Genomic DNA, 10,718 nt, shown 5'->3' with positions numbered 1-10,718 from the left:
AACATACATGATTGACATGACAAGTATCATAGATATTTTTTGTTTTTTTTTTTTTTTTTGATACAACCAAAAAAAAGATCTATAATCCTATGCACTTGTCATGTCTAAGCGTGTGTACGTTTTAACACGTGAATTTATCATTAGTCATTTTGAAGGAGTCGTGTTGTTGTGACCTCAATTCATACCTAACTAACATGGAGGTGTGTACGAAATAAAACCTGTGAAAAGCATTTATTGTTTTTGTGAAATGAGGTCAGTCTAGCATTATTCATTTTTTAAGTCATTTAAAGTGAAGTTTAATAAGGGCATTCAAGGTATTCAAGATATTCTTTCTTTTTCTCAACTTCAAGAAGGTAAAGCCTGCGCCATAGAGGGGTACTTCAAGGCGTAAATCGAGTCGCTAAAGACTCTATTTCTATATCAATCAAAGCCGTTCAAAAGAATCATGATCTTCGTTGGTGGGACCCATTTTTCCACTTCTTCCTCCTCATCGCAGGTACTTCTCTCTCTCTCTCTCTCATAGGTTACAGTCAATTAATATTTAATTTTCAGAGCAAATTAGGCACTAATATTCACGACTGAATGTTGACTTTGTTACCAAACAAACCCAATATTTCTCGTCTCCAGTCCATTCAAGGTTTGAATTTTGAGTTCAAAACCGTTTTGAAGCATGGTGTTAGGAGATGGTTTCCCATCTCGTATCGTTTCGCCACCCACAACATCGAGTTGATTCGTCCGACTCATCTCATCTCATCTCATCTCAACTCAAATGAGTAAAAAAAATTTAAATCGGGTTTTATGTTGAGATAAATCCCGACAGTTGGATTTAGTATTTTTCACGGTTGGGATTGTGTGTGAACATACACTACGTGAAGGAGAGAAGCACTGAAGTTGAAATTGTTGCTAGAGATGCATGCGAAATTGACAACATTGAGTGAAGACAATTGTTGTGTTTTATTATATGTATTAGAGTTTGTCCTTGTCTACAAAATTGGCACCCTCTATGGGGTCAAAGGGGTAAAAGAGGGAAAACAAATAAAATTGGAAAAAGGGTATTCTTGTAATAAAAGAGACAAGTAAAAACAACAAAGTTAAAGTCGAGATTCCTAAGGAAATTAAAGGCCCGATTGATTCAGCTGCCTGAATCTGTTGTCAGAAGCTGAAACATTAAAAAGCTTATTTGATAGGGCTTTCAAAAAGTGCTATGTTGTTTACCAGAATCAAGTAATTAGTGTTTGATACAGTTTCTGAGTCTATCCCTTGAACGAGGTCCATATATATATATATATATATATATGGGAAATGTTCAGCAACAAACATTTTGACAAATATTTTGGCAAAACATTTTTCAAAACATGGGTTAGAGGTTTTGGAATGGGCTGATTTTTGGTGAGGATGATCTCTACGGTGAGGAAATCATTATCACCAAAAATCAGCCCATTCCAAAACTTCTAACCCCATCAAAAATGATTTACAAAAAATGGACGGTCCATGATTTTTCAACTTGTAAACTGGGGCTAGAAGTTTTGGAATGGGCTGATTTTTGGTGAGGATAGTCTCCTCACCGTAGAGATCATCCTCACCAAAAATCAGCTCATTCCAAAATCTCTAACCCATGTTTTGAAAAATGTTTTGCTAAAATGTTTGTTGCTGAACGGGACCCTATATATGTGTGTGTGTGTGTGTGTGTTGGTTTATGGCCCTAACTTGAGTTATTTTTTGGTTTATCTTGAGCTGGGGGTGTGGGGGCTGACAAAGTTCGAGGGACAAGATTGAATTTTTTTGGGCATCAGTACAACTTCTTGGGGGCATTTTCATCATTAGAAAATGCATGTTTTTCCCTATGACGCCATATATATTCCAAGTTCAGAAATCCTAAAATTGTATTGTATTTTCGCAGTTTTCATCAATAACGAATTATCATTGCTGCTCGAGGACATAGGCAATCTTGCCGAACCACATAAATCTCTTGTGTTTTGTTTCCTCTATTTCTGAATCTTCGTAGTCTATCAATCTTGGTCGATCTAAGGGAGGTTTTCCGCAACAATATATACACTAAGGGTGCAACTTGGTTCAGTTCAAACCAAGAACCAACCCAAACCGATAGCTTTGGGTTGGTTTGGTTCGGTTGGGATCAAGTTGCGATTTGGTTATGGATTAAGAAAATGGAGAACCGATCAATTTGGTCCAGTTCTCGGATCAAGACTTGTACAGAAATGAACCAAATTGAGAATCAAACCCTCATGTAATAAATAAGTATATATTAGTTTATTATGAATTTTTTTACGAGTTAGGACATAGATTAATGATTTTTTTAAGGTGACTTTTTTTATTATTTATAGATAGGTTAATGATTTATCATATGAAATATTATGTTTATTAAATATTTGTTTTTTTTTTTTTTCATTAAAATGTGTTACTTCCAAGCAGGCTTATAGAATATTGGCAATCCCTAGAACATACCTTAGTTCGGTTTGGTTTAGTTATATTGGCATTTCAGTTTCAGTTCTTACTTGGTGGAACCGATTTATGTTGGTTTGGTTCCAATGTGACCCCAAACCAAACCAAGTTGCACCCCTAATATATACTAGAGTTTGCCTATGCTTCATGTAATTTGTCGTTTTCTTTCTTTCAATTATTTTTATTGTTATCATCAATTCTCACACCTATTTTTTCAACAAATTGGTGTTAGACCAAGGTTCGTATGGTGAACCTAATGGTTGGGCAAGGTATACTTTTAACAAACATAATGATGTTGACAATCATTGTGGGTGGTTGCGTTGAGAGTACATCAATTTCAATCCTAGGAGTTTTTATCCTGCGTTCATATAACTCAAGTGTCGTAAGTTCCTGTAGAAGCTTGTCCAACCATATATTTTGGATTTATTAGTTTAAATAAGAGGAATAAGGTGATTTAAATGTATTTTAATTAGTGTTCTTTTGGCATAGAAGATAGCTAAAGGATTATCTTGAGGAGAGTGGGAAAAAAATTAGATTAGGAATATCTAAGGAAAAAGGTACATGGATCAAGGACCATGTAGAGCCTAGACCGAGGTCCAATTTTGGGCGACATGGATTGCCACATTGGCCCAAATGATACCTCAGGCTTCTACAATTAATGGTTTAGATTAGGTTTGGAACAAAATTCATAAAAACTGTTTTTTTTTTGGTCAGATCTAAGACTTCAAAAATGGATGGTTGTTGAACTTCCAAATTTAAAATTGAAATCCAATGGTGAAATCAAGTCTTTAAAATTAATTTAAACCTTTGGCACCTGATCATGTTTTTGGCTGCCACAAGGACATGTGGTCCTTTGGTCCATATAACCCCCATCTCATTCAGGTTACTCATGAGAAAAACACACGATCCCAATCCAACAGTTTATCTTGAGGACATGTGGAGTTAAGTTTTTAAGCCTTGCCTAAGCCTCAAGCTTCGAGGCTTACGCCCCTACAGGGTGAGGTGTAAGCCTCTTATAAACTAGCCGAGGCTTAAGCGTTTAGGCACAACCTTGTGCCTCTCCTCTAGGTCTAATCCTCACAGGCCTTGAGATGTGATTTTTCTGTACATTGATTGTAGTATTATAAGTTATGACCCAAGAGAGTACCAACATAGCTAAGTTGGTAAAGGCTTGAGGAGCGTTGATCCCATGACTTAGGCTCAAATTCCGTTGAACCCACGTTCACCCCTGTTGTATTTTCCTCCACTCTCAGGTTTGTCATACTCATACCCAGTTAGGCCTTGTGACCCTCTTATGTTTGTAGTTCTCCCCCCTCTAACAGATCAGTCTTTTGGCGTATTTGGTTGGTTAACAAGCTTGACTCTATTGCTAGTTTAATTGTTGGATCAAAGATATGCCATAATTCCCCATTTTGAGGATATGCAACTAAGGTTGAAAGAACATAATGATAATGGCTCGTTCACCGTTGGATCCTACTATTTGGTTTTCGACTCAACATCGAGATCTAAGTTTCAATCATCTTATTTGGGGTTTGAATATTTCGTCCACAATGGCATTTTTTCTGTGGTCTGCCATCTACCTCTTTGGACAAAATTCTTATTGTTGATGACCTAATTTCTTGCAAAAGAATTATCAATTGGTGCTCCATGTGCAAGTCCAATGCAAAGTAAACATTCCACTCTGTGTATCCCAACCAACCGCACTTTATGATCTATACGGATTTCTATTTCTGGAATTAGCTTTGCCATATATAACTAATATTCTTGAGGAAAGTACCAATTAGTTTCTTTTGGCTTATATCTTATTCTCACCATATAAATATTTGTTTTTGTAAGTGATTCAATGTAGATAACAATTAACAACTTTGAAAAACTTGTGTCTATAATCAGGGAAGTGAGAACTTGGTTGCTTTGTTGGAACACCCCATACTGGTCTCAGCTTCAAATTCATTCAAAGCTATTCCAGAAAGGAAAGTCTCAGTCTCGGACCGGATTAGACATGTTTATGTTTTCCAGAGAGAATATGCAACTGTTGATCCTGCTCTTGTGGAGGTAGGTTATTCTACTTTCCTTTTTCTTTCATGATAAAGGTTTCATAGGTTTTAGTTTATAGAAGAAACCTGAATACTGGATACCGGCTTCTAATGCTTTGATATATCATATCCACAACGTATTATGAATCTCCTAGCTGATGCTGCACCGAATCACGAGGATGTGCCATTAGTGTTGAGAATGACACTAAATCTAGTCCCCAAGTGTTTTTTTTTTGTGGCCCTTACCCTGTACATTGCAACAATACCTCCACCATTTTTGGCCTACCCCTTTACATTAGAACAATACCCCACTACTCCTTACTACCCTCCGCCTTGCGGTGAAATTTTTTTACCATTCCTTGGGTATTTGGAACTCTCCATCTTTTATTTTTTCCCTTGATCACCCATCACCACAAATGCCTATGCAAGAAGCCCCATGTGGGACGTTTTGTACAGGTTCAAGTTTCTTTTTTTCCTTTTTTTTTCTTTGTGTCTTTCTTGATTGAAAGACGTATCTCTAGAGTCGTGTAATTCATGAATGAATCTACAATCCTTGCTTGAGTGATTCCCTAATTGATCTTTAGATTGCATTTTGCAATCAGTGTTCTTGATTATAAAAAAAAGGTCTTAATTGAATTATGGTCCCTTTCTTATTTGCTCTTATCTTCTGCGTTCTGTATCACTAGCTACCATGTTAGTGTCTGAAATCATATCCAATTATTGATATATGGGAACATAACTACTTATAATTGAAGAATTTACATTCTTTGGGAAAAATAAAAGTTAAATACACTTAAGCACACTACTTCAGTATATGTTGATATCTTTTGTAATTTGTTATACTAAAATATATTGATGTTGCATACTGCAACTTATTTTTGATTGAGAGAACAAATCCATTGCCTTTTTTAACTTTTCTTTTTGATATGCAACAAAGTTAACCACAAGTCCACAATGTTGAGTGTGTGTGTGTGATCTCTTTTAGTTGCATAGTTTCAGTATACCACTCACTTCTAGAAATTTATTTTTATTTTTTCCATTTCTTATTCTGACAATATTCATGCTTTTGTTTTTTCACATTAAAAGTTAATTGGCACAGATGAAGCGACTACCTGTGTGGGCCTTGTGATTCGCAACCCGAAGTCTGGAATGTAAGAACTGATACCATAAATATGAAGGATTTCAACATTTCATTATCTAATTATTTTGTCCTTGTATTTGCATCTCTTGAACACAGGACCTCAGTTGCCCATATGGATTCTCCAGATGTTGTTGATGTGGGCCTCAATCAGATGTTATCATTAGTCATTGATCGCTATTCAGATGCTGAGCTTGACGTTTGTTTCTTTCTTATTCGAATAAAGATTTGTTGCTGCTTTGATGATTTGTGTTCCTACTTTGAATATTTCACATATTTTGAAGTCTAAACAAGTTATATCTGCAGGTGCATCTAATTGGTGGCTTTGACGATGCCTCACCCAAAGTTTGTTCTTATATCTTATTTTCTAGTATTTCCTTGTCAAAAAATGTAACTAATTGAATTTAAGTAATTTTGATTGCAGCATAGTACTGGCATGAATGGATCAGAAAGTAAAGAAGAATTACACCATCATTCTTTTCCTTTATGTTCAAAAATAATTGAAGCTTTGGAGAACCGCCAAGAAAATTTTCACATTCGAATGCTCTTTGTTCTTGGGCATAATACTGCAAGAGATTCTGATGGAAATGCATACCCCATCGTTAATGGTTTTTTGGTAAGTTGATGCTGCATCTCTTTAAATTTCTCTCTTGTACCGATAGTATATGCTAAGCTTTTAATTTCCGTATTAGAGAAGAAATTACTTTCATTAAGAGAGTTGTTACTTGAGCAATATCTGGAACTTGTGGTTCAACTTTGGGATTTATAGTTGCTCAAATTTGTTTTTTATGGTCGAAACATTAATGAGATTTCTCGAAGAGAGTTGCTATTGGCACCCCAACTTTTACTTCTTACACCCAATTAGAAATAAAGAAAATAAGTGAATGGTTGAGAATGCGTAAAAGTTGGGGTGCCCATAGAAGCTCTCTCATTTTCTTTTGCTCTATTTCTATTTTTTGGGTTTAGAATTTTATATGAGACCTAATCATAGCTGTAAACAACTACCGAAATTGTTTGAATGATTGTTACAATGTTTTGTAATGTTGATATTATAATTTGAGCCAAGCCCTGTGTTTTAATCTTTAATTGGGGTGTGATAAATAATTTAAGAAATGGGGGTGTAATAAGTAAAAGTTGGGGTGTCAATAGCAGATCTGTTCTTAAATATGGATCCATGTTTGCTGTCCTTAGGTAGAGACTAGCTCCGGATCCGTCAAGCCAGCTAGCTTTGATAGAAGTTCGAGATGCCCAGATGAAATAATCAGGAGAATTCGAGTGACTGTTTCCTTCGAGGATCCCAATTGGAAAGGAAAATTAATGGAGACATACAATACTCAAAATGACCAATTTCAGATCGCCGCATGTTCTTGGTAAAAATGTTACTTCACAACTTCACTTTCTAGTAATATAACATATCTTAAGAAACCTTGGCCTAGTGGCAAGCCGAGCCTTGATAAGCTCCTTAGGAAGAGTAGGTCAAGTGTTCGAAACCCCACAAAGCTACAAATTTCTTGGGGCCACCCTCTAGGGTTCGGGTTGACCCTTGATTCAACCAGTTGTACGTAGGACTTTCTGAGGGGGCAGTGCATGTGACTGCGGGATTAGTCTCTCCCAAAGGTGGGGATACCCACGATATCAAAAAAGAAACTTGGAAATAATTGTGCAGTCTTAGACACCCTTTGATGGTCATTTTTTTTCTTCTTTCTAACAAGTGATGCAATCTAATTTTTCTTTCTGGTGTTATAGGACGCCACTTTGGAAATATAATGCTCTTTCACTACAGAAACTATCTGATTCAGAAATCCTTCGTAGATGTTCTACTTCACCTCTTGCCGAGGGCCCAGATTTTGTTGATAATGAAAGAAGGTATGCAGCTTGATTTGTCAGATCAAATGCTACAATCTTAAATGATATCTTGTGAGATCGACTTAACCTGATACTCCCGTTTGTGGGGGTGAGTAGTGTATGAGCTGTTAACACTTAGGACTTAAAATGGGTCGGATTTTATCTAAAATCCGAGTGATCCAAATCCGAATTTAGTGGGTTTGGTTCCTTCAAGTATATATGAATTAAAAAATGGGTTGGATATGGGTTGATGTCCCTTGACCCGAGTCGGACTTAAGTCGAATGCTTATCCATCCATATATCCTCCTAGATCCGAATGATATATTATTTTGTAAGTTATATATATTTTTCAGGGTATTCTCTTTACAATCAACAAGTGTTAGTCACAGTGGCTAAGGCCTCCCTCAATAAAGGAAGAGGTTTTGCGTTCAAATCACACCTTTAGTATTTGGCAGCAGGCTCCTCTATTACTTGAAAAATATTATCATAGTCAATAAAATTCAACTGATTTTATATATTTTGATAAATTAATTTATTCTTGATAATTTAAATATTTATTATCTGAAATAAATATGATTAATTTTTTGATGAAACATATTTTGATTTAGGGCTCAAAATGGGTCGGCTTCGGGTCAAATATGAGTACATCCATATTCAAATCTGATTTTTTTATATTTAGATTTGTATTCGAATTCAATTTGGATCTTATTAGCAAAAACCATCTCCGAACCATATTGATTACACTAACTCTGAATTCATATTCGACCTGACTGAATTGACTTGATTCGGTTCGAATAATTTTGAAATATTCAACTTTTTTTTTTTGTTATATATATATTTTTTATTTGTTGTATTATTCTGTTTTACTATTATAATTTATTTATTTTCTAAGAATTCATGTTATAATAAAGCAGTAGATAAAATATATTTTGAAAAGTAAAAAAATAATTTTCAAAGCAATATATCATCCGGATCAAGGCGGATATAGGGTTGGATCCGACTCGGGTTAAGGGACATCAACCCATATCCGACTAATATTTTTCTTTGGATCTACTCCAAGGGACCAAACCCGCTAAATTCGGATCACTTGAATTTTGGATAAAATCTGACCCATTTTAGGCACTATTCTAATCACCTTATTTTATTAAAAAATAATAATTATTTAAATAGGAATCTAGATCATAAATAATGTAAAGTGAGTTGAATAATTTAGATACTAAATAACTCAGGTGAGTCAATTCGATTTTTGGGATTAAAGATTTTTGCCTAGAGTTGGAAATCCCACCCATATAAGTGAGTTGTAACTCCTTTAAAAATAGGAGTTGAGGACCTTCTTGGAGTTGCAACTCCATGGAATTGGTGAACCAAACAACCAATTTGAATTCTAAGGTGGGAGTTGCAACTCCAACTCCCATTTCCAAATACGCCTATAGTGTTTTTTATTGAAATAACCTTGAACAGTGCAAAATTATCCGACCCAAACTATTAATTCGGTCGGGTCAGATCTGGATATGAGTTTGGTAAAAATATGGTTCAGATATGGTTGTAACTAGTCGGATCTGAATAACAAATTCGGATATGGATATACTCATATCTGGCCTTAAACCGGACAGTTTTAAGCCCTATTAGCAGTGTTTGAGATGTGTGGTAGATGGTTAATAATACATCTTGATTGCTAGTGCCAACAAAATTTAAACACCATTCATTGAGGGATCCCTAGTTTTGGTCTTTTGGAACCTGAGATTTATTCAATATCTGGGTTAGGTGCACTTAAATATTTTCCTCAAAAAAAGATTAAGAAATATAAATATAGAGTTAGTTTTTTTCCATTGAAATATCATATAATATTTGACATTATCCTGAGAAAAATAATAAAAATATCCGAAAAAAAACACTTCATCATCATCATCAATGCCTTACCGCACAAATATGGAATCAGCTGAACGAATCTTGTTCCTCTAGTCAATTATGACTAAAACCATTTTTTTTTGTTATTCCAAATGTGTTCATATCAGCTCACACTACCAAATCCAATTTTTTTCCGGCTCTTCCCCTTTTAGAATATATAAATAACCTCAAGAAGAAAAGAAAAAAAAAATTGATAATATTTGATAATATTAAAAAAGAAAATCTTCTCTCTTAAATGTATATTATTGACCTTACTTCTTTAGTTGAAGATTTGTAGACCATTGTTTTTTAGTATAATAAAAAAGATCGATTACATGTACAAATTTTGATCAAGTATTCATTTTCTTCTTTACAGGATCTTCGATTATTTGATTCAACACCCGGATTGGAGAGAAACCTTTCCCATGAGGAAGCCACACATCTTTATAAGGACAGACAATGGATCATGGACGATGGACAAGGTGCCAAGTAACCTAAGAAGGTGATTGCTTTTACTCTTATCTAAAATCTATCCTGATAACAACTTCATAATACCTAAAGGTGATGTAGGGAGCAAAGTTATATTGGGTTTGCTCTACTTTTGGTCTAATCTGAATATAGATTTGGTTGGGGGCCTCTTTTACGGATTTTGTATTCAGATGGGATTCTTTGTGTGTTTTATAACTTTCACGGGGTTTCTTTTATATTTATTTTTCTTCTTTTTTACACTCTTTTTCTTCTATTTTGATAAATAAAAAAAAGTCACATATTGTAGTAGTATACTAATTTTCGAGTTCAGTTGGTGTGTATCAGTGATAGAAGGCTTGCAAGAAAGGTACTAAATTTCCACATTTCCTGAAAATTTTCTGAGATACATTTTATTTCCCTTGATTTCCAATATCCAAAGGCACTTACATTTTTTTTCTGCAAAGGTTCCATTGAAATCGTTATTTGTTTTGCAATTTTTTTCCGAATAAAAATATGTTTTAACTGATATTTAATATATAAATTGCATTATTTCCTCGAAATTTTTAAAGAAGTTGGGAACAAGCTTCTTAAACCTAGAAATAATTGAATTATTTCTCCTCAGTTTCTGTTTGGATATAGTAGTTATCTCAACAGTTAAACAATGATAAATCAAGAGGGCTGCTATTGGCACCCCAACTTTTACTGAGTAGGTCCCAATTTCTTAAATTATTTTTCACACTCCAAATAAAGATTAAAACACCATTCAAACATTACAAAGGTTTGGCTCAAATTATTATCTCAACATTACAAAACATTCTAACACTCATTCAAACAATTTCAGCAGTTGTTTAAACCCAAAAAATAGTAAGACTTGTGCTACTCGCACC

General features: G+C 34.6%; 1 protein-coding gene across 3 annotated transcripts; it reads left to right on the top strand.

Annotated features, from left to right (window-relative positions):
* The first annotated feature begins 311 nt into the window (after positions 1-311).
* Positions 312-10,161, top strand: LOC147381588 (protein N-terminal asparagine amidohydrolase-like). 3 transcript variants are annotated; one of them, XM_086430192.1, is made up of 9 exons: positions 315-496; positions 4,351-4,512; positions 5,580-5,644; positions 5,731-5,830; positions 5,938-5,976; positions 6,056-6,247; positions 6,823-7,001; positions 7,378-7,497; positions 9,740-10,161. In XM_086430192.1, exons 1-9 carry the CDS (start codon positions 446-448, stop codon positions 9,867-9,869), a joined length of 1,038 nt encoding a protein of 345 aa, XP_086286318.1. In that variant the 5' UTR covers positions 315-445; the 3' UTR covers positions 9,870-10,161. The 3 variants fall into 3 exon arrangements, with proteins under 3 accessions (XP_086286319.1, XP_086286320.1, XP_086286318.1); XM_086430193.1 differs by lacking the exon at positions 4,351-4,512 and having other exon boundaries at positions 312-496; XM_086430194.1 differs by lacking the exon at positions 6,056-6,247 and having other exon boundaries at positions 312-496.
* The last annotated feature ends 557 nt before the right edge of the window (positions 10,162-10,718 follow it).

Source organism: Akebia trifoliata, unplaced genomic scaffold, assembly GCF_017979445.1.
Source record: "Akebia trifoliata isolate Shusen 1 unplaced genomic scaffold, ASM1797944v1 Contig00341_ERROPOS679206+, whole genome shotgun sequence".
NCBI lineage: Eukaryota > Viridiplantae > Streptophyta > Magnoliopsida > Ranunculales > Lardizabalaceae > Akebia > Akebia trifoliata.
The sequence above is the reverse complement of the archived record's forward strand: the minus strand, read 5'-3'. Positions and strand labels throughout refer to the sequence as shown.